Source organism: Folsomia candida, unplaced genomic scaffold, assembly GCF_002217175.1.
Source record: "Folsomia candida strain VU population unplaced genomic scaffold, ASM221717v1 Fcan01_Sc010, whole genome shotgun sequence".
Classification (NCBI taxonomy): Eukaryota; Metazoa; Arthropoda; class Collembola; order Entomobryomorpha; family Isotomidae; genus Folsomia; species Folsomia candida.
This window is the reverse complement of record NW_019091202.1, coordinates 4,143,895-4,164,969: the sequence shown is the minus strand read 5'-3', so window position 1 is coordinate 4,164,969 and position 21,075 is coordinate 4,143,895. Positions and strand designations below refer to the sequence as shown.

Genomic DNA, 21,075 nt, shown 5'->3' with positions numbered 1-21,075 from the left:
CTACCTTTTGCCTGGAGCTTTTCCCATTTTCATCAATCCCAGGTAAGCCCCCCGCGCTGTGTGACCTGAAAAATGTGGAATTAATATTAAATATTTTAGTAGCATACAAATTTTAGGGGGAAATTTGGGACACATTTTCTCTAGTGTGGCCAAAGATAAATGTCAGAAAGTGCCCGCGGAAAATTTGGGACAAAGGAACAAGGTCCCTCTTCGTATCCCCACGATCTCCCCATGTTATATAATCCCGCCCTCCCCTATTCCCAAGGCTTCCGTGGCTACCCCCATATTTAGATCATCTTACCTAATCTGTGATCATGTTACATAAATTTAAATTTCGCGCGAAACAGTATTTTGCATGGTCAATAAAATCTAGTTTCTTCTTACCTCCTTTACCTCCCGGAATTCGCACCTTTGCTGGTGCCACTTTTGCATTTTCGCTGGGTGGAGCAGAGGGTGGCCCGTCATCCAGAACTACTCCCGGGTTCGCATTACCCTTACCCGGTTCATATACCGTTGGGTTGAGACCACTACTTCCGATTGGCACCTGCGGCATATCGTCGACATGCGTCCATAGCGGAGCGTTTGCTGTTGCGGTGTCGTTCGAGCCGGAAACCACAGAACCGGAAGCTGATGAACCGGAAATGGCGGCTGGACCGGAAGTAGATATAATCGATACAATCAGTGGAGCTGAAGTCGTTACTCCACTCAGCTGGACGGGACCTGCCACAAAAGACCGACCTACGCCTCCCGTGTTATTCGTAGTCAACCCGCTTCCCGGCGTTATTAGTACAACGGAAGTTGCATTACCCGCCTTCGTTTCACCGGCCTTCGGTTTCTTCCCCCCCTTCTTCCCCTTACTGACCTTCTTCTTCCACGATAGCTTTTCATAACGGCGTATCTTCTTAAGCTTCTTGGCTCTAGGTCCGGGCTTCTTGGTCGTCGTGGTGACGTCCACTTCGACATAGTAGTCAACAGGGATGGTGGCGTGACCTTCGATATAGTCAAATTCTTCGGGACCTTCGGTTTCCTCCTCTTCCGGGGCGGGCGTGCTTGTGGTAATCATTTCTTGAGTTGTTGTTGGAGGAGGTGGGGGACGTGTAGCTGGATGAGTAGTTGGTATAGGTTGCGGCGTAGTTGGTGGTGGTGGTGGAGGTGGTGGCGGCGTAGTTGGTGGAGGTGTAGGAGGCGTGGTAGTTGGGGGTGGCGTTGTAGTTGGTTGGGGAGGTTGGGTCGTAGTTGGGGGCGCTGTAGTAACTATTTTCTCCGTTGGTGGGGGTGGTGGCTGCGTCATGACGACTGTCGGTGTGGTTAGCCTTTCCGTGGGAGGTGGAATTGTACTTGTCGGAGGAGCGTGTGTCCACCTGATCGTACTAACTTCTGGTCGAGGGGTTAGCATAGTTACGATTCTTTCGGTGGGAGCAGCAGTCGTCAAAATGCTGGAGGGTGTGGTTGGGGAAATAAATATATGCAACATTTCTGTCGTCATGGGGACCACGGCTTCATTGTGGGGAACCGGCCTCTCCGTCATTGGCGGTTTGGTTGTTGGCTTGGCTGAAAACCAGATTAGACCGTTAAAAAAATGATAATTAGTTTCCAGGAACCTACATAAACTCTTAAAAAAGTGTTGCCTTTAATAAAAAGTTAATGAACTCCGAATTATATATTAGTAAACTTAAACCATATTCACTCAATGGAAAGATACATTTTGATAAAAAGCAAAACTTACTCCGGGTTTGGCATAGTTCGATTAATTTAAAATTCACATTGCATTTACTTTCTGTAAAGGTACCACTAATTTTTTAAGAGTGTAGTTCAGTGTTTTCGCTAGACTCAAAATTCCCCCGAGCAACAAAAATCTACGTAGTTTTCGAAATATAACGTTTAAACTTGTCAATCTCAATTATGAAAAATCTATACGATGGAGATCACGTAAAAATCCCATATCTTTTTTGAAACCCATAAATCAATATTTTACCTTTCTCGATAACTCTCCCAACAGAAGTTTTATGTTTCTTTTGACACGATTTTTTCTTTTGACACGGCTTATTTTTGCCATCGTGTAACTTATTCTTCTTCCATTTTGGTGACTTCCTATATTTCTTGTTATTCCGATTTCGTCTTCTATCGTCACGATGGCGACGGCGATAATGGTGGTAGTATTTTGGAACGGACACTTTGACATTGACGTCGACCCTTCTCCGCTTCCCGTTGTGGGGTGAGGTGTAGTCGAAATCCTCAAAACTCATGCTCCTCTCGCGAGAATCGTCATTTTCCTCGGAATCTTCTACACTTTCGTAAGACGATGATTGAGGGATGAGAGAAGAAAGTGGGACGTACTCGTCATCTGCATAAATAATTTTATTTAGGAATATGTAAATTGTGTTACGAAAATTGAAAATTAATTGGTAATTTGTTTAAATAAATGAGATTTTTTAATATCGAATTGAGAGAAGAAACTATTTTTAATTTTCGTTTTAGAAGAGGCAATCATTTATGCATTCAAGGATAAAAATGATTACATAAAAGTGATATATAAAAATCCTTGATTGGAAAGTTCTACATACTAAGAATTTTGCGTAATAAATTCATAAGATTATCAAACTTGCTATATTTCCTTCTTAGTGAAATTTAGTTTTAAATTTCAAGCCGAGAAAACCAACTATTTCGAATTTACATTTTAGAAAAAAAACAATACAATTGTTTTTCTTATTTTTTCAAAAATAAGATTGTCCAGTTCTACAAAACATTTCGCGTAAAAAATTCAAGAAATTGTTAAAATTCAAATATTTCCTGTTTAAAGAAATTCAGTTTTTCCAACTTTAAATCAAGAAAATTTTACCCTATGAAATTCTTATGTGTGAGAATAAGCGATTGAATTTTTAAAAATCCTACATAGATTGGCAAATTTTATAAAAATTTCGGTTAAAAAATTATTTTTTTGAGTATTTCCTGTTTAAAGAAATTGAGTCTATCAAAACTGTATGAAGATACCTTTGCTGTCACTCGTCTCTTCTCTGGTGGCTGAGGTACATGTAACGGCGACGATAAGACTCGCCGTCACTGCTAAGATAACCACTGAATCGAGAAGGGTTATCTTGTTCCGCATTTTAATATTGCTAATTTACTACTTATTTTACCAGCTGAACTAAAAGTATTAATTTCATTGACGTCACCCCTTCGACTGGAGAGGACGTGAGGAATAATTAACTACTTACAACAAATTCTTAATGGCACAAATTAAACGGAAACGGTACATGTTGTAAAAACACATGCGTTATTGTGACATTGTTTGTTCAGCCTTTAATTACGTCTTTGTCTCGGGTTCTGTTCACCATGAATTCTTTTGTGGTGTTATGCATGCCAGAATATGTTCATCCATTGGAGTTTAGGGACATCCTTAAATTATGTGACGCAAAAAATCGCGAATTTCCAGACCCCGCTTTGACCTGAGTCAGATAGGCACGATATCATTGGAGCGTTAGACCCCCTGGTGGACGTCTATATATAACGTCATCATTTTAGTAGGTGGGTGGTTTAGGTCTTCTTACCCTTCCCATGCTAAAATTCCCTATCCCTTAATGCTTACGTTGGGTGGGTGGGTGCTAAAATCGATAAGTTTTGATGGCGTAATATATGCATGGCCCCCTGTCCCTCGTCTCACGCTACATAATTTGTGGACGGCCCCTTTCTTTATTTGTATATTTTTACAAGTCTGCAATATTTCCGCTTCGAATGTATATAAATTTATGTTTCTGGAAAAAAATGTGGCTTGATTAATAAATTAAGGGGCCCTGGTTTTTAAAATAATTTGTATAATTAGTCTATTTCAAATTTAGAAGAAGAATTGGTAATTCCATTATGTTTGCACATTTAATGCATTTCATGAAAACCTCGATCACTTTCATGGAAAGCATTTTGCTTTGTTTGTTCAGAAAACAGTCTCAAACCTCCCCGCGTCGGAATGCCTACTCAAAATGACTTGGCTTGAACACAAACCTGCTGATTGATGCATTTTTTGTTTAACAATAATAGTTAATTTGCACGGTTTTATTACCCAAAAACTTTACTTGATCTCGTTAACATCCCCCGTTTAGTCAATTTCCTGGTAAACTGGTTGCAATGGAGCCATCCACCTCGTCGGCGTCCGGCGTCATTTCCGAAAACAAGTTGAAAATGTGGAAAATATTTCGAAACGTGGGGGCGGATGGAGAGGAAATTTTGAAAACGGCGAAATTGGCACATGCTGCCGACTCAAGGCATGGATTCGTCGTCACCATGACGGACGAAACATATTCCTTCGTCTGTGAAAATCCTAGCGCCGGCGTGTATAAAATTTCCAAAATTCCGGAGCTTTCCGGTGTCCAGGTTAAAGGTGCGTACACACTTTATCAACAATTGCAAATTCTACCAATACTCGATAATTTAAGATTCCAAGTTTTGCGAGCTAACGACTTCACCGTCCATAAATTGCATACGTAACGCAAGCATTTAGCGATTTTCTAAACCCCCTCCTAAAAAATGAACCATTCTACTTAATTAATTTTCATTTTTTCCAGAATTTTTAACGGGATCAGTCAACTATGCAATCACGGAGGACGGACGCCTCTTCTCCTGGTCGAGTGAGCTCGATGGAATTGAAGCCTACAATCGGCACCTTGTCGATCAACTAGGGCGCCACGTTTCTTGTCGTGCGACGGATAAAATAACCTTGTTTTATCGCCCTGCCCCCGTTACCGAAAGTCTGCCGGGGGTCAAAGTACGTCAACTCGCGTTGCCCGGATGTAAGGGGACGTACACCGTGGCGTTAAGCTTGGGCGGGGAAGTCCATCAGTGGGGTTTCTCAATTCATAACAGTTGGAAACCAAATTTGATTTCAAAGAAACACTTTGACTTCCAGGAGATCATCTCTGTCACGTGCAGTGACAGGATGGGTGTGGCTTTAACTTCCAAAGGAGAGGTGGGACGGGGCAGCACGTTCTACTCTTAAGATATTTTTTGACTTATGTGCTAATTGTATGATAATATTATGACAGTTATATCAATGGGAGGTGCTCCTTGTGCCACGAAAAGTCTTGGGTGGGGGGTCCGTACCATTTAAAAAGGTAGCGAATAACCCGAAATTCGTTTAGGCCCTCGCTATCCGAATTTTTAATTAATTCGTACATTACATATGTAAATTATATTGCAGATAACGGGAAGCTCCGGCTATATTTTCGCACTCACTGTTAAAGGGCAAATGGGCTATTTCGTGATAGATACTGAATATTGGAGGTCAGATGACAATAGTTCCGAAGAAGATTCGTGGTCCGGGGCAGGTTCGGACCACGACGATTCCAGTGTGGACGACGATGCGCCTATTGAAGATCTCGCATCCTGTGGCCCGGCTGGAAACCTGGTCGTTGTCGAGTTGAAGAATAATACACGATTTACGTTTTCTTACTGTCAAAATGAGAACCTTTATCCTCCTCACATTCCGTCCTTTACTTTGCCAAGCGGTGCGTCGATAGATGAACTTTTCTCTAAATTTGGTAGCACGTGCTACCAAACTATTTCGGCGCAGATTGAACCACCTCCACGCAGAATGAGTGATGATATTTGCAACTTGTGGCAGAATAAGGTTAGATAGGAGAAAATTAAGAGAGGGTTTTCATACATAACGCTTGATTTATTTACATCACAGGAACATGCCGACGTGACATTTTCCGTTGACGAGAAAGTCATCATGGCGCATAAATGCATTCTTGCCGGAAGAAGTGACTATTTTAAAAAAATGTTCAGAAATGAGTGGAACAAGGCGAAGGGAGGATCGTCGTGAGTACTTTTGGTAGTGTACTTGTTTTTTCTTTTCTTTAAATTTTTTATGCCCAAACTTTGCAGGGCGATTGAGGTCAAGGATGTGAAGCATGCGATATTTGAAGCCCTGCTCGTCTACATTTACACGGAGAAGATCAAATTCAAGGAGAACGAGTATCGAAATATTTTTGGTAAACTGTTGACAATTATTTTCGAAATGGAAATAATGCAAAAAGGAACTGGTTTATTATCCGACCTGTACTTTTAGACCTTATGAAATTGGCTGACTCTTATCGAGAAGTCAATATTCGTCACGAATGTGAGAAAATTCTGATCAGAAATATCAACGCGGAAAATGCTTTCTTTTTGGCGAGAAACGCTTCCTCCGCGAACGCTTTGGTACTTAAAATATTACGTATTTAACTAATTGATAATGTTGTAAATATTTAATTAGAATCTTGTATCATTTTACAGACTTTGGAGGGGAAAGTGATCAAATTTATTGTGAATAATCAACTCCTCGTCAACAATTCATCGATTCTCAAAATGATCGAATTAGTGGGGATAGACGCCTTCCAAAAAATCTCGGTTGCCTTAGTTCAACTTTACAAATAGTTTGTAATTCTGAGCAATTATTGAAATGCAAAAGCAATCATTAGTCACCGGTTATAATTTATGTAAATTGTAATTGTCACGTGTAATAAAATTATTGCAATATGAATTTCTGAAATTTGACGGGAAAATTTTTAACTTCGTATGTGTGTAATCAACAAAATGTGCACACAAGTGCAGAATTAAATTGTATTAAGTAGTGAATTAATTTATGCCTTGATTGAAAATTTTCATCAATTTGTTAAACTAAATAGTTAAATTTTGCATGCTAAGTTGTAATGCAATGCAATGCATCAATGTGTAGAACAATTTTGCATTCCATGAAAACTCTGATGCCACTCTGATGCATGATGGAGAGAATTTTACCTTTGTTCGTACAGATCAGTCTCAAAATTCCCGGCTCATATGCCACGCAGCTGTCTGCAACACAATACCTACATTTTGTGTTAAATGTTGAATAATACAAAATAACAATTAATTTACTCTTTTACCTACAAGTTGTACCTCAACTAATTCCCTGATAACTCGTTGCAATGGAGGCAACCACCTCGTCATCGTGTGGCGTCATTCCCGAAGACAAGTTGAAAATTTGGAAAATATTTCGCAACATGGGTTCCAACGTAAAGGAAATTTTGAAGACGGCAAAGTTGGCACATATTGTGAGCGACAAGGAAGGATTCGTCGTCACCATGACCGACGAAACTTATTCCTTCTTACAAGATGGCGACAGTGGGTGCAAAATTTCCAAAATTCCGGAACTTTCCGGTATCCGGGTTAAAGGTAAAGTACAAATTCTACTTATCTAAAATCCTACCAACATTTGATACAAGTGTTGAATTAAATTTTACTACGTTGCAGTAAAAAAGGACATTTTTCCAAATTAAAATGAAACTACCTATATAATTAACTTTCCATTTTTATTCTTCCCAGAATTTTTCATTGGAGAAATCAACTTTGCACTAATCGAAGACGGGCGCCTCTTCTCCTGGACGAGTGAGCTTCCTCGACATGACGCTTATCCCGGCTCCGAGCAGGATATTCTAAATCAATTAGGCCGTTACGTTTCTTATCGTGTGGTAGACCAAATATCCTTCTCTTGTCGCCCAGCAGAAGTGACGGGTAGTTTGACGGGGGTCAAGGTACGTCAAGTCGCGTTGCCAGGATGGAAAGCGACGTTCACCGTGGCGTTAAGCGTGGGTGGGTATGTTCATCAATGGGGTTCCCTCCGAGGGCGGCGTAGGCCCATGGAAACGCTTGGAAACCAAGGCTGAACTACTTTAAATTTCAGGACGTCATCTCTGTAGCGTGCAGTGACCACGTGGGTGTCGCTTTAACTTCAAAAGGCGAGGTAAGAATGAACGAACAACATCGGTTGGGCGATTCTAATTTGATGACTTGATGACCTGATGACCGCCGTTGTCCCCACGTTAAATTAGGCCATTTACAATTTGATGACCTAATGTTGTCCCCATATACAAAAAACTTGGCAACACTGGATTACGGAGTGTATGGGGACAACATTGGAAAGTTTAGAAACATGGGGACAAGATGGTTAAGGTTAAATACTAAGCTAAACTCACTCTCACAGACAAATAAGGATAATTAATTAGAGAGAAGGATAACGAATTGGTCGGACTCAATGAATTAATGATGGTTAAAAACTAATTATAACGTAGGTTATTTTTCGGGGTGTCTTTGGATTTAAGAGGTTGTGTACATAATCGAAATTTTGATATATCACAATCTCCGTACAGGGGTCGCACCGTTTCCTGCTCCGAAATTATTTTTTGAACCTCAGTGTAATTTCTGAAATACAATTTTTCATCTAATCTTTACATATGGCGCGACTAGTGTGACGTATCAAGGTCTTATAATTTATTTTTAAGCGAAAATTGATGTTATAATGTTTTCAAAGTATTGTTTAGATTACTATCATTGATGTGGAAATCTTTAATTAATTTAAAATTATGAATTACCACTAAGAGAATTATTCAATTTTTTACAATTATCAAGTCAAAACAAAATAACTCAACCTATCCTCTATAAAGAAACGAACGGGAAGCGGGTACTTCATAAATATTATGAAGTACCCGATAAGTATTAGTACCCGGTAAGATAAGTATTGGGAACCACCCGATCCTATGCGAAACGTGTTAAGAGTTAAAGCGGCTTCAAAATCAATTTTGTTGAGATCGATGTGCAATGGTTGTAGCATTTTGATTTAAATATGGAATTGCTTACTCTAGCATTAATGACAATAACCGAAGTTATACTTCTCAAACTGTTACTATAATTAGTGTGGTCATTGTTCTTCCTGAGAGAAATAATATCGGATGAGCAAGGTTATTAATTTTTGAATATAAATTCGAAGGAAGTATAATTTCACAATCAACAGTTTACGTTAAGCAATGAAATATCTTGTAGGTAGCAAAATTGGTAATAGGTGTTGGCTAGTAAGTAATGGTTCATAAATAATTTCGCTAGTAGCTGTAATATTCCTCCCCAAGGTGGTCTGATAAACGACATTGGAGTGGTATGTTCTTGTACATATTATTTATGAATATTTAATTGCGACGAACTTTTGGCTAGCTACCACAAGTTCGTCTCAACATTGACAAACATAGGAGCACGTAGCTCAGGTAGAGATAAGGGTGAATCAAGGTTAATCAGCTTGGGTTGAAGAGGAGAACTGTCTTCATCCTCGAGCTTAGATAAAATTTAGTTCAGTTAGGATTTAGACTTAGACCCTTGAAGTCATAAAATTTCACATAAGATACAAATACGATTTTGGACAATTTATCAAGTTTTTCAGTCGATTGAACTTGCTCTCCTACAACTTAATGAGTATATTTCGGCACACCCACTTTTAGGGAGACGTATCAGGTTACATAACTAATTCTGCTTACGAAAAATTTCAAGTAAAAAATGGCTAGTAAGAAATAGCTACATAGTAATAAATTGCAGGTAATGTCCTAGACCCGTGACAATTAAGCAAGACTACAGATATTCTAGATTTTACTTTGGATGTACTGGTTGGTTAGGTTAGCCTAACCTAATATTTCCGATTTAGGTGTGTAGTTAACTTTATGGCTTCATTTTCAAATATTATTCATTTCAAATTCCGCGCTGATCGGTGAGTGTAGTATTTAACCTTAACCATGTTGTCCCCATACACCTCAAAATGCGGTGTTGCCAAACTTAGACGGGGACAACATTGCGTCATCAGATTCAAAAAGAGCTGGTTTAGTATGGGGACAACATTAGATTTAACATGGGGACAACATGGGTCATCAGGTCATCAAGTCATCAAATTAGAATCGCCCCATCGGTTTAAAATTAAGAGGAGATATTTTTCAAAAATTTTCTCCTCACAGTTATTTCAATGGACGTTGGGGGACAGTAACGCACGAAAAGTCTTGGATGCGGGGTGCGTACCATTTAAAAAGGTAAAATTCAAAAACAAGAAGACTGCTTTGCAAGAGGTCGTTAACAAAATTAGTTTACATTTACAAAATTCCTTACGTTTTTTTAATTATCTTAAACATAAGACGCTGATTAAAACAATGATATTAATAGTGGTCGAGGTTCGTACTAAATTCATATTGTCTTGCAGATAACCGGAACTTTCGATTTTATTTTTGCACTCACTGTTAAAGGAGAGATGCACTATTTGGATGAAAATACTCCCCTGTGGAGATCCGGACTCCATAAGACGCCTGCATGGAAGACGGTCTTCGATGATCACAAAATTGAAGATATCGCATCCTTCACTAGGACTGAAAACCTTGTCGTCATCAAGTTAAAAAATGACACATGCTTTGCGTTTTTTTACCGGGAATTTACATAGATATTTACATATCTCCGTCACAGAAACTTGCCGACGTTGCATTTTCCGTGGAGGGAAAAGTCATCACAGCGCACAGATGCATTCTTGCCGAAAGAAGTGAATATTTCGAATGTATGTTTAGTAACGAGTGGAAGGAGGCTAAGGGAGGATCGTGAGTACCTACTTTTTGTTTTACATTAAGGGTATTCATTATTCCTTCGTAAATATTCTTCGTATCGTAAATATTTCTGATGGTTGTTGTACGCAAGCTTCGTAATATTTTGTCATCCCAAAACCCTTTATGAAGCTTTCTATTAGAATTAGTGAATTAAAATTAGATAACGAAGACAAGTTTTGTTCACAATTTTTGGATACAAACACTTTTTATTTAAAAATTGTAATTTAAAAACGTATAAATTCTGCAGGGCGATTGAGGTCAAGGACACGAAGTATGAAATCTTTGAAGCACTGCTCTTCAACATTTACAGCGACAAGATCAAATTCAAGGAGAGCGAGTATGAAAATATTTTTGGTACAATGTGGACCCTTATTTTTGTGAATAGATATGTTTTCAAATTTAAACGGAAATGATTATTCGTCTGTTATGCATATATTTTTTAGATCTAATGAAATTGGCTGACTCTTATTGTCAAGTGGATATCCGTCATGAATGCGAGGAAATTCTGATCAGCAATATCAACACGGAAAATGCCTTCTTTTTGGCGAAAAATGCTTCCACCGCGAATGTTTCGGTACGCAATATTAAGTATTTTACTAATTAATGAGATAATGAGAGGCTAGAATTGTATATCATTTGATTACAGAGTTTGGAGGAGAAAGTGATCAAATTTATAGTGGACAATCAACTCCTCGTGGACCATTCGTCGCCTGAAGAGACGATAGACTTGGTGGGGATGGACGCCTTCCAAAAAATCTCGGTCGCCTTACTTTATCAATAATTTGCAATTTTGATAGAATAATAAAATGGGAACAAAATAATTTAGTTACCGATTGTAATTAATTTATGAAAATATTTGCGGAATAATAATTCGTACATATTTATACTGTTATACTGTATTTATTGCGGGGGCTAAAATCAAAAAGTAAGGGTCAAAGAGCCGGCTCCTCCGTCGCCGTAACGTATCATTTTGGAAGCACATGGTGCATTTCATGAAAAATGGATCACCCTTCTGTTACCCTTTTCAAAAGGTAACATAATTTTAAGAGTGTATGTATTTGTCCAAAATGTCATTGTCATTGTCCAAAATGGCCAGATTTGAGGAAAAAAGTCCACGAGCACTTTTCTCCTAATATTTTTGCATATTCTGAGCCCTAGGTGGCCTAGGATGTGTTCATAAAAAATTCGACGAGCCACACCCACTTTGGGTGAGGTTCTTTCCTTGTGGGTTTATGGCCAATCGCCCAAACGAAATTTGTAGCCCAAGCAATTATACACTTTCAGTAAAAATTTCAACCAAATCGGTCCATAAACCAAAAAGTTATTAAGGGTAAAACTTTGGCGAAAGGCAAAAAAGGCCTACTTTGGGGGCGCGGTTCTCTGAGAGGGGCAAGTAAAGAACTCCAGAAAGCATTGCAAATTGTGATCCCCAGGTAGATCTTCTCAATCCAAAAAGAACTGAGTTTCCATATCTGCCCCTTTCCAAGATATAAGGCCGGGAACATTGAAAAAAATCTTGGCGAAGTTGTCCAAAACGGGCGAAATCAAACATGACGTAGAGCGATAAAATTTAATATCTAGCTTCAACTGGTCCTAAAAAGTACGTCGCAGGTGAAATTGAGCCATGTCGTCATGGAACGACATCGACAAGTCGAAATTTCGACATGACTGTATAGCGCTCAAATTCAAAACAAATACTCCCCTACCTCTCCACAAACGCATACAATTTTTTTTTCATGTCGACATCCAATTTTAGAAAAAATTGAGTTCGTTTCGTGGCAGACACGGTGCCACAAAAAGTCTTGGACGTTGGGTCCGTACCAATTAATAAGGTGAAGTTTTAAAATACGAAATAATCATTAATTTTACACCGGAAATTACCTTAGAAATTCGTAAATTGTCTCGCAGATAGCGGGAAGTTACGAGTTCGTTTTTGCACTCACTGTTAAAGGAGAGCTGCGCTATTTGGAGGCAGACCTCCCACAGTGGAGGAGGTCGGATGTTTCGCCCTGTTTCATCCTTCTGGAAGGCAACACACCTGAATGGAAGACGGTCTTCGAGGATTACAAAATCCAAGATATCGCGTCCTGTTCGGGAAACGTTGCTGTCATTGAATTGGCAAATAATACACGTTTTGCGCTTTCTTACTGTCGAAAATGGAACCCAAACAGTCCTCCATTTCCAATTATTACGTTACCAAGTGGTGCCTCATTGGATGAACTTTTTGCTAAATGTGCTGGTAAAAGTTTCCGGACTATTTCGGCTGAAATTGAACCACCCCCACCCGCGCCACGCAGAGTGAGTGATGACATTTGCAACTTGTGGGAGAACAAGGTTGGTGGGCATAAATTTAGGACCAGATTATTTTGATGAATATACATCTTTGATGCGGATTTTATTTTCCTCAACCCCAGAAACATGCGGACGTTGCATTTTCCGTGGAGGGGAAAGTCATCACGGCGCACAAATGTATTCTTGCCGAGAGAAGTGAATATTTCGAAAGAATGTTCAGCCACGAGTGGAACGAGACTAAGGAAGGATCATCATCGTGAGTACTTATAAATTTTGATAAACTTTCTTCGAAATTTTAACTAATTGCGGTGAAATTTTGCAGTGTGATTGAGATCAAGGACACGAAGCATGCCATATTTGAAGCACTGATCTACTACATTTACAGTGACAAGGTCAAATTCCAGGAGGACGAGTATCAAAACGTTTTTGGTAAAGTGTGTATCGCTTAATTTTTTTTACTGAATTGAAGTCTTGTTTTATTTATCTAAATTATATTTGTAGACCTGATGCAATTAGCCGACTTTTATTGCCAAGTCAATATTCGTGACGAATGTGAGAAAATTCTAATCAGCAACATCAACATGGAAAACGCATTTTTCCTCGTTCGAAACGCTTCTCCGGCGAACGCTTCAGTACGTACATATGAATATGTATTAAGTAGTTAATCAATTTTATAAGGTCAGATTTGAATATGTAGTTATAATTTAATTTTGTATCATTATTGCAGACCTTGGAGGGGAAAGTGATCAAATTTATTGTGGACAATAAACTCCTCATGGATAATTTGTCGCCTGAGGGGATGATCGACTTGGTGGGGATGGACGCCTTCCAAAAAATCTCGATCGCCTTACTTCCGGAATTTTAAGGGATTAAAAATGGGGACAGAATCATTAGTCATTGATTATAATTTAGTTAGTTATTGATATTTACATATATATAAGACTTCTGTAACTACATATGAACTTATTTAGCTCTATGTAATAAAATTATTTTTATTTAATTTTAATAAGAGTCTAAAATTTTCGTTTGTTTCTTCCATGAGAAAATATTTAGTTTTTACTTACTGTTTCATTTGCTGGGACTCTGAAATCGAGGATAGAGTTTTACAAGGGAACTGGCCAAGGTGTACAGCTACTCCTCCCATAATGGACGAATCCGGGATTACATTACCCGAACAGCCGAATTATTTTATTATTTCACATCACTTATTTTTATTTTGGCGTTCAAATTATTCAACTTGGTATGACTTGTACGCCAAAATAAAAATAATAGAAGTAGAAATCATACGAAATTGAATAATTTGAACGCCAAAATAAAAATAACTGGTGTTAAATAATAGGATAATTCGGCTGTTCGGGTAATGTAATTGCGGATCCATGCAGCAGGGGAGGAGCAGCTGTACACCTTGGCCAGTTCCCTTGTAAAACTCTATCCTCGATTTCAGAGTCTCAGCAAATGAAACAGTACTATTTTTCATCTATTGTATATTCATTTCCTCGTGGAAGAAAAAAAATCAAAATTCTACAGTCGAAACTTTGTAAACGTACAAATTATCGAGTTGTGAGTTCATTAAAATCTTCATATTACAAAAACCCCACGGAGATAAATAGGTTTCAAAATCGCCATAACATGAAACTTGGAAAATTTCATGGAAAGCATTTTATATACTTTGACACAGTCCCAATATTCCCGACTCAAAAACACCCTGAGGCGGCAGTTGGTTCGAAGTCCTAATTCCTAAACTGATGGCTGCATTTTTATTTGCGCTAATAATTAATTAATAATTTGTAATTGGTTGAAATGGCCGCATCCACCGCGTCGTCGTTTGGCGTCATTCCGGAAAACAAGCTGAAAATTTGGAAAATATTTCGCAACGTGGGGCCGGATGGAGAGGAAATTTTGAAAAGGGCGAAATTGGCACATGCTGTCGACCACAGGCGTGGATTTGCACAGTGTTCAAAGAGGCCAATTTATTGGAAGTAATTCCCCGAGCACTTTTCTCTTAATATTTTTGCATTTTCCGAGCTCTGGGGGGTCAAAGACGTGCCCATAAAAAATTTGACGAGCCACACCCCCTTTGGGTGTGGTTTTTTCCTAGTGGGTTTAGGGTCAATCGCCCAGTCCAAACGTGTGTGCTAAGCGATTCTACACCTTCTAAAAAAATTTCATCAAAATCGGTCCATAAACAAAAAAGTTATTGCAAGTCAAAGTTTGGCGAAAGGCAAAACACCCCTACTTTAGGGGCGTGGTTCTCCGAACAGTGCAAACTTCAAACTCTGAAAATGGTTGTAAATGATGGCCCCCCTTGGTATGTACATATTCTGAAAAATGGAGTTCTGAAATTTGCACATTTCCATGAAACATGGCCGGGAACATTGAAAAAAATCATGTCGAAATTGTCCAAAACAGGCGAAACTCAACATGACGTAGAGTAGTAAAAATCGATATCTAGCTTCAGCTAGGGCTAAGAAGTGCGTCGCAAGTGAAATTGACCCATGTCGTAAGGGAATGGCGTCGACTTGTCGAAATTTCGACATGGAGTTAGAGAGCTGAAATTTAAAACTAATACTCCCCCAGCATTCAAAATAAATATTCTAGCACTTTTGGCAATGTCGACAGCCAATTTCGCCGAATGTCGACCCTAAAATGTCTAAATTTCAAAATCGGTAGTGAGTCAACAATGGATGAACTTTTTGCTAAATCTGGTGTCACAAGTTACCGCACTATTTCGGCGCAAATTGAACCACCGCCACGACGCAGAGTGAGCGATGCCATTTGCATAAGGTTGGCGTAAATTTATGATATTTTTACGCATGAGGGTTCTTAGAAAACTGGTTTTTGATTTATTTTCATGACAGAAACATGCCGACGTTACCTTTTCCGTTGACGAGAAAGTCATCACGGCGCACAAATGTATTCTTGCCGAGAGAAGTGAATATTTCGAAACCATGTTCAGCCACGAGTGGAAGGAAGCGAAGGAAGGATCGTAAGTATTTTGGTGTAAATACTTTCTTTTTTATTCGCAAATTTTAATCGATAACGTTTCAATTTTGCAGGACGATTGAGGTCGAGGACGTGAAGCATGAAATTTTTGAAGCGTTTCTCTTCTACATTTACAGTGAAAAAATCAAATTTGAGGAGGACGAGTATAAAAATATTTGCGGTAAAATTTTGATACTTTTTTTAATTTTATGAAGCAAATTGTATGAGCAATTCACACATTAATTGCGAACTTGTAAGATCCAATCCAAAGTTTTGTAATTTTACAAAACTTTGGACCTTACAAGTTCGCAATTCTAAGAATTTTACGAACTTCGACAAAATGAGAAGATGCCTCTAATCTGATAATGAGTACAAGTTTACAAAAATTTGTAGGCTAATTTTCCTCCAAAATATTTCTAAAATTTTGTAAAAGTACATATTTACATATGTAAGTTTACAGAATTTACGGGTATTACAATGTTAATCAATGAGCTCTTGACAAGGAGTGCGTGAATTCCGTCAGTATTTTAAGAGAATTAAGAAAACTGATTTATGTATATATTTTTTTAGACCTCATGAAATTAGCCGACTCTCATTGCGATAACCATGTTCGCGAGGAATGTGAGCAAATTCTGATCCGCAACATCAACAAGGAAAACGCTTTCTTTTTGGCGAGAAACGCTTCCTCCGCGAACGCTTTGGTAAGCAATATTAAGTATTTAACCCCTTTCGTACTAATGATCGTTCGTGATTTTTATTAAACTTTCTCTCCGGTATTTAGATTTTATAATCACATATATATGTACACTTGATAAGCAACCAATTAATATATTCAACCAGTTTCCAAGTTTGAAGTTGTTTGACGAAAAACAAGAAAAATTAGCTTTTTAACATTGGTCTGTATAGAGAAAATTCTAAAGTTTAGGAAGAAAAATATCGAAAACAATCCACTTTTACCTTCGAATTTTCCACAAAATACTAAAGCAATACTCTTTTTTAGAACGTTTGGTGTCAGGGTAATTAGTGTGTTTCACCGTGGACGGAAAATATACTATACAAATATGTGTACTTTGTCGTTCAGAGGTTAACCACATAATTTAATTGATAAGGTTACACCTATATTTTCTACAATTTAATTGCAGACTTTGGGGGGGAAAGTGGTCAAATTTATACTGGATAAGAAACTCCTCGTGAAGTACTCGTCGTCTAAGGAAATGATCGACTTAGTGGGGTTGGAGGCCTTCCATGAAATCGCGGTCGCCTTAACTCATCATTAGCTTGGCTTTTGAGGATTTTTTAAAAAGAGAAAACAATCATGTATTTTAATTATTAATATCTATTATAAATTGTAATAACATCGTGCATAGGTAGATAACAATTAAGTGATAAACTATGTATACGTAATTATGTGAATATTTCAATACGAATTTCTGAAATCTGAAGGATATAATGATTTAAAGCTAGGATTTTTAATTATGTATGCAGAGATCCGTGATTAATGATTTTTTTTGCGGGATTAAGGATTAAGGATTAATGTTATCCTGGGATTAGATTAATCCAGGACTAATTAAATAATTCAGTTTGCTGGGATTAAGGATTAAGGATTAATTCAAAATACTTTTGGATGCGGGATTAAGGATTAAGGATTAATTAATCCTGATTAATTCTTGATTATGGATTAATTATTATTAATCCTGATTAATTCTTGATTAAGGAGTAATATAATTTTTATTTTACTGTATAGAATTATTGACACAGCAATATTCATGTGTCAAATACTTACAAAACGTGCAATATATATATATATATATATTAGTGTTGTGTTAAGTACATAATAAAATTCTATGTGCCATAATATGCCCACCTATTATGACAAGTTTTGGTGCACAAGCTATGCCCCTCGCCAGAGCCGCAAGACTTGTCAAGTTCTTCGACATCAAAAAATGTGCCGGTCAAAACGAATGGCAAACCTTTCAGTTCAGTCAGATTCCTGTTCGCCATGATTAACGATTGAATCAGTATTTTTATGAAAGCTACAATATACATATAGTTAAAAATATAATGCATATTAATTTCAGGAGACAGCATGGAAAAATATCGTAGGTTGAGAAAAACTGTTACTTCGCTCATTCACAGTTATTAATCTCTCGAGAGAATTAATCCTAATCATGATTAAGGATTAACAATTTGGACACGCCTCGTCGGGATTAAGCATTAAGGATTAACCGAGTGCAAATTTTTCGTCGGGATTAAGGATTAAGGATTAATTGCACACATTTTTTTGTTGGGATTAAGCATTAATGATTATTAATCCTTAATCCCAATCCTTAATCCGTCAATCACGATTAATTAATCACGGATCTCTGTATGTATGAATGTAAGTAATATTATCTTACCGGGGTTATTATGTAACATTAAATTTTACATGTCAAGTTGAATCTTGGAAACGATTTTTTTTTCATATGCCGGTCTTGTCAAATGTGTAAGCATGCATTAAATTTTGACCTGTCATGAATCTTAATTGCATCGAAATTTCATAAAAACTACAGTAGGTCACTATATGGAGAGAATTTTACTTTCTTTACGAAAAACAGTCTCAACTTTCCCTACACAAAATGAACTTGAAGTGGCTCGAACAAAATTCCGGCTGGTGCGGTGGCATTTTGAATAATGCATCACAATTAATTTGCACTTTTTTAACTACAAACTTTACCTTATATCGGATTAAAGGATTAGTTAATTCCCTGATAACTGGTTGGAATGGAGCCGTCCACCTCGTCGTATGGTGTCATTCCCGAAAAAAACTTGAAAATTTGGGGAACATTTCAAGACGTGGGGGCTGGCGGAGAGAAGATTTTGAAGACGGCAAAATTGGCACATGTTGCCAACTACGACCATGGATTCGTCGTCACCATGACCGACGAAACTTATTGTTTCACCCGTGCCGGCGCCGGTGGGTACAGGATTTCCAAAATTCGGGAACTTTCCGGTATCCGGGTTAAAGGTACATATTTATTTAGTACGCAAAATTGAGGGATAGGATTTATTAACATGGACAAGAGTGACAAGACACGATTTTGCTTAATTCTGGGGGACTTTGTTTGTCACCCAGAATTGTCTTGCTTCCGCCGTCAATGCCAAATTACAATTAATACAAAATTCATTCATGAAGTAACGGGTAGTCTGACGGGGGTCAAAGTACGTCAAGTCGCGTTACCAGGATGGTATAAGAGGTGCACCGTGGCGTTAAGCGTGGGCGGGGAAGTCCATCACTGGGGTTCAGCTTGTGGAAGCAGCAACCACCCTTGGAGACCAACTTCGATTCCGAGGGAACATTTTGACTACCAGGACGTCACCTCCATCACGTGCAGTGCCCATATGTGTGTCGCTTTAACTTCAAAGGGAGAGGTAGTACTATTCAGATGAGACATATGTTATGCATAATTTTTTTCCTTTATTAATTGTCTGCTCATTTTGACAGTTGTATCAATGGAAATTCGGCGATATGATGCCACAAAAAGTCTTCATCGATGGGTCCGTACCACTTAAAAAGGTAAAATTTATTACAACACAAAAGAATTTGTTATTTAAGTAGAATGTTACGTAAATAAATGGGTGAACCTTTTGTAAGAATTCAGAATTAAAAAAATTAAAAAATATTCTAAGAATTTTTACGTCAACAAAATAATTTTGCGAAATTTTGCGAAATTTTAATACCGTTACAAGGATAGGCAAGTAGAAATTTCTGTGGGACATTTGTTAATATTGTTAATGCCGATATCCCCACGGTTCAGCAACCTTAATTCAGTACTTAATGAATTTTCTTCCAGATAACGGGAACCAGCGACTTTATTGTTGCACTCACTGTTAAGGGAGAGCTACACTATGTGGAGATCAAAGCTTTTTCCCGGTTGTTAGCCAACACTAGGACGAGTGCATGGAGGGCGATCTTCAAGGATTACAAAATTGAAGATATCGCGTCTTGTGGGGCTGAACACGTTGTCGTGGTCGAGTTGAAGGACAGTACACGCTTTGCCTTTTCCTACTGTCAAGAAGACTACCCTGAACGTCCTTTCATTCCGTCATTTACATTGCCCAGTGATGCGTCAATGGATGAGCTTTTTGCAAAATGTGGTGACACGTGTAACCGCACTATTTCGGCGCAGATTGAACCACCGCCTCGACGCCGAGTGAGTGATGACATTTGCGACTTGTGGGAGAATAAGGTGGACATAAATTTATGACGAGATCATTTTGGGTATAAAACTTGTTTAATTTTTGCATTTTTTCTATGACAGAAACATGCCGATGTTGCATTTTCCGTGGGGGGGAAAGTCATCACGGCACACATGCAGATTCTTGCTTGCCGGAAGAAGTGAATATTTCGAAATCATGTTCAGCAAAGAGTGGAACGAGGCTAAGGGAGGATATTCGTGAGTATTTTTTATTTGATTTTTGGCAATGTTACATGTTTACACCAAATCTAAATTTTGCAGGGCGATCGAAGTCAAAGACACGAAACACGACATATTTGAAGCGCTGCTCTTCTTCATTTACAGTGACCAGATCAAATTTGAGGAGGACGAGTATGAAAATATTTTCGGTAATATGTTAACACTTGCATGTTTTTAATATTGAAATAATTGATCGCCTGAATTATATTGTTTTAGAACTCATGAAATTGGCTGACTTTTATTGTGACGTCAATATTCGTCAAGAATGTGAGAAAATGCTGATGAGCAACATCAACGCGGAAAACGCTTTCTTTTTGGCGAAAAATGCTTCCTCGGCTAACGCTTTGGTACGCTATATTAAGCCCTTGTCTACATGAATTACCTATGTAACACAATTGATAAGGTCGTATTTAGTTAGAATTTTGTATCTTTACAGACTTTGGAGGGGAAAGTGATCAAATTTATTGTGGATAATATACTTATCTTAGACACCTCGTCGTCTCAAGAGATGATTGATTCGGTGGGGATAGACGCCTTCCAAAAAATCTGGGTCGCCTTACTTCAGCAATAGCTTCGAGTTTTAAGGGATTATTAAAATGGGGAAACAATCATATCATTTAATTACGGATTATAATTTAAATACTTACATGCTTAAGAGTTAATTAATCATGTGTTTAAGCAATGAAATTATTTCAACATAAATTTCTAAGATGTAATAAAAAGCTCGCATTATGTAAATTCTATTAAAAAATTATGTAATACATGCTTATACATAAGTTACTTGATAGTGTATCTTTGTAATACTAAACGCTACCATTAAATTTTTCATACGTTCAGATAAATTCAGTGAAAATGTATTTTATTATGTTTCAATGTATTTTCAATTATTATCGAAATATTTATGTACCAATATGCGCAGCCACTTAAGATGTTTAATT

At 37.9% G+C, this 21,075-nt stretch overlaps 6 protein-coding genes across 8 annotated transcripts; 5 read left to right on the top strand and 1 right to left on the bottom strand.

Moving 5' to 3' along the window:
• Nucleotides 1-3,106, bottom strand: LOC110854465 (proteoglycan 4). Its single transcript, XM_022102901.1, has 4 exons — nucleotides 2,992-3,106; nucleotides 1,976-2,344; nucleotides 385-1,551; nucleotides 1-65 (listed from the first exon to the last, which is right to left on the bottom strand). Exons 1-4 carry the CDS (start codon nucleotides 3,104-3,106, stop codon nucleotides 1-3), a joined length of 1,716 nt encoding a protein of 571 aa, XP_021958593.1.
• An 863-nt stretch (nucleotides 3,107-3,969) lies between these two features.
• Nucleotides 3,970-6,514, top strand: LOC110854464. Its single transcript, XM_022102900.2, has 8 exons — nucleotides 3,970-4,372; nucleotides 4,557-4,957; nucleotides 5,034-5,102; nucleotides 5,189-5,617; nucleotides 5,681-5,811; nucleotides 5,878-5,984; nucleotides 6,062-6,192; nucleotides 6,268-6,514. The coding sequence occupies exons 1-8, from the start codon at nucleotides 4,120-4,122 to the stop codon at nucleotides 6,406-6,408; spliced, it is 1,662 nt and encodes a 553-aa protein (XP_021958592.1). The 5' UTR covers nucleotides 3,970-4,119; the 3' UTR covers nucleotides 6,409-6,514.
• A 315-nt stretch (nucleotides 6,515-6,829) lies between these two features.
• On the top strand, nucleotides 6,830-11,264 carry LOC118436741 (RCC1 and BTB domain-containing protein 1-like). Of its 2 annotated transcripts, XM_035855324.1 has the most exons (9): nucleotides 6,830-7,185; nucleotides 7,336-7,606; nucleotides 7,694-7,753; nucleotides 9,780-9,851; nucleotides 10,019-10,203; nucleotides 10,276-10,403; nucleotides 10,657-10,763; nucleotides 10,853-10,983; nucleotides 11,056-11,264. In XM_035855324.1, the coding sequence occupies exons 2-8, from the start codon at nucleotides 7,568-7,570 to the stop codon at nucleotides 10,856-10,858; spliced, it is 597 nt and encodes a 198-aa protein (XP_035711217.1). In that variant the 5' UTR covers nucleotides 6,830-7,185; nucleotides 7,336-7,567; the 3' UTR covers nucleotides 10,859-10,983; nucleotides 11,056-11,264. The 2 variants fall into 2 exon arrangements, with proteins under 2 accessions (XP_035711217.1, XP_035711218.1); XM_035855325.1 differs by having other exon boundaries at nucleotides 7,336-7,602; nucleotides 10,019-10,403.
• An 809-nt stretch (nucleotides 11,265-12,073) lies between these two features.
• Nucleotides 12,074-13,566, top strand: LOC118436826 (RCC1 and BTB domain-containing protein 1-like). The gene is made up of 6 exons (XM_035855460.1): nucleotides 12,074-12,079; nucleotides 12,318-12,743; nucleotides 12,824-12,957; nucleotides 13,024-13,130; nucleotides 13,203-13,333; nucleotides 13,429-13,566. The coding sequence occupies exons 1-6, from the start codon at nucleotides 12,074-12,076 to the stop codon at nucleotides 13,564-13,566; spliced, it is 942 nt and encodes a 313-aa protein (XP_035711353.1).
• Nucleotides 13,567-15,381: 1,815 nt separating this feature from the next.
• On the top strand, nucleotides 15,382-17,137 carry LOC110854463 (RCC1 and BTB domain-containing protein 1). The gene is made up of 5 exons (XM_035855459.1): nucleotides 15,382-15,462; nucleotides 15,560-15,687; nucleotides 15,758-15,864; nucleotides 16,254-16,384; nucleotides 16,826-17,137. Exons 1-5 carry the CDS (start codon nucleotides 15,382-15,384, stop codon nucleotides 16,958-16,960), a joined length of 582 nt encoding a protein of 193 aa, XP_035711352.1. The 3' UTR covers nucleotides 16,961-17,137.
• A 1,189-nt stretch (nucleotides 17,138-18,326) lies between these two features.
• On the top strand, nucleotides 18,327-20,942 carry LOC110854462. Of its 2 annotated transcripts, none has more exons than XM_035855268.1 (8): nucleotides 18,327-18,687; nucleotides 18,856-19,091; nucleotides 19,165-19,236; nucleotides 19,514-19,909; nucleotides 19,982-20,116; nucleotides 20,180-20,286; nucleotides 20,354-20,484; nucleotides 20,574-20,942. In XM_035855268.1, the coding sequence occupies exons 1-5, from the start codon at nucleotides 18,444-18,446 to the stop codon at nucleotides 20,060-20,062; spliced, it is 1,029 nt and encodes a 342-aa protein (XP_035711161.1). In that variant the 5' UTR covers nucleotides 18,327-18,443; the 3' UTR covers nucleotides 20,063-20,116; nucleotides 20,180-20,286; nucleotides 20,354-20,484; nucleotides 20,574-20,942. The 2 variants fall into 2 exon arrangements, with proteins under 2 accessions (XP_035711161.1, XP_035711159.1); XM_035855266.1 differs by having other exon boundaries at nucleotides 18,796-19,091.
• Nucleotides 20,943-21,075: the final 133 nt, after the last annotated feature.

What these genes read in the sequence shown, in the direction of transcription:
- LOC110854465 (XM_022102901.1), bottom strand. Translation starts at nt 3,106, where the DNA reads ATGCGGAACAAGATAACCCTTCTCGATTCAGTGGTTATCTTAGCAGTG. An exon ending in AGAGACGAGTGACAGCAAAG is followed by an intron (nt 2,345 to 2,991) that starts GTATCTTCATAC and finishes TTATTTATGCAG; the next exon opens with ATGACGAGTACGTCCCACTT. An exon ending in TGGGAGAGTTATCGAGAAAG is followed by an intron (nt 1,552 to 1,975) that starts GTAAAATATTGA and finishes TCTGGTTTTCAG; the next exon opens with CCAAGCCAACAACCAAACCG.
- LOC110854464 (XM_022102900.2), top strand. Translation starts at nt 4,120, where the DNA reads ATGGAGCCATCCACCTCGTCGGCGTCCGGCGTCATTTCCGAAAACAAG. An exon ending in TTCCGGTGTCCAGGTTAAAG is followed by an intron (nt 4,373 to 4,556) that starts GTGCGTACACAC and finishes CATTTTTTCCAG; the next exon opens with AATTTTTAACGGGATCAGTC. An exon ending in GGTCCGTACCATTTAAAAAG is followed by an intron (nt 5,103 to 5,188) that starts GTAGCGAATAAC and finishes ATTATATTGCAG; the next exon opens with ATAACGGGAAGCTCCGGCTA.
- LOC118436741 (XM_035855324.1), top strand. Translation starts at nt 7,568, where the DNA reads ATGGAAAGCGACGTTCACCGTGGCGTTAAGCGTGGGTGG. An exon ending in GAAAACCTTGTCGTCATCAA is followed by an intron (nt 10,204 to 10,275) that starts GTTAAAAAATGA and finishes TCTCCGTCACAG; the next exon opens with AAACTTGCCGACGTTGCATT. An exon ending in AAGGAGGCTAAGGGAGGATC is followed by an intron (nt 10,404 to 10,656) that starts GTGAGTACCTAC and finishes TAAATTCTGCAG; the next exon opens with GGCGATTGAGGTCAAGGACA.
- LOC118436826 (XM_035855460.1), top strand. An exon ending in ACTAAGGAAGGATCATCATC is followed by an intron (nt 12,958 to 13,023) that starts GTGAGTACTTAT and finishes GAAATTTTGCAG; the next exon opens with TGTGATTGAGATCAAGGACA. An exon ending in CGAGTATCAAAACGTTTTTG is followed by an intron (nt 13,131 to 13,202) that starts GTAAAGTGTGTA and finishes TTATATTTGTAG; the next exon opens with ACCTGATGCAATTAGCCGAC.
- LOC110854463 (XM_035855459.1), top strand. Translation starts at nt 15,382, where the DNA reads ATGGATGAACTTTTTGCTAAATCTGGTGTCACAAGTTACCGCACTATT. An exon ending in CGAGTATAAAAATATTTGCG is followed by an intron (nt 15,865 to 16,253) that starts GTAAAATTTTGA and finishes ATATTTTTTTAG; the next exon opens with ACCTCATGAAATTAGCCGAC. An exon ending in CTTCCTCCGCGAACGCTTTG is followed by an intron (nt 16,385 to 16,825) that starts GTAAGCAATATT and finishes ATTTAATTGCAG; the next exon opens with ACTTTGGGGGGGAAAGTGGT.
- LOC110854462 (XM_035855266.1), top strand. Translation starts at nt 18,444, where the DNA reads ATGGAGCCGTCCACCTCGTCGTATGGTGTCATTCCCGAAAAAAACTTG. An exon ending in GGTCCGTACCACTTAAAAAG is followed by an intron (nt 19,237 to 19,513) that starts GTAAAATTTATT and finishes ATTTTCTTCCAG; the next exon opens with ATAACGGGAACCAGCGACTT. An exon ending in GCGACTTGTGGGAGAATAAG is followed by an intron (nt 19,910 to 19,981) that starts GTGGACATAAAT and finishes TTTCTATGACAG; the next exon opens with AAACATGCCGATGTTGCATT.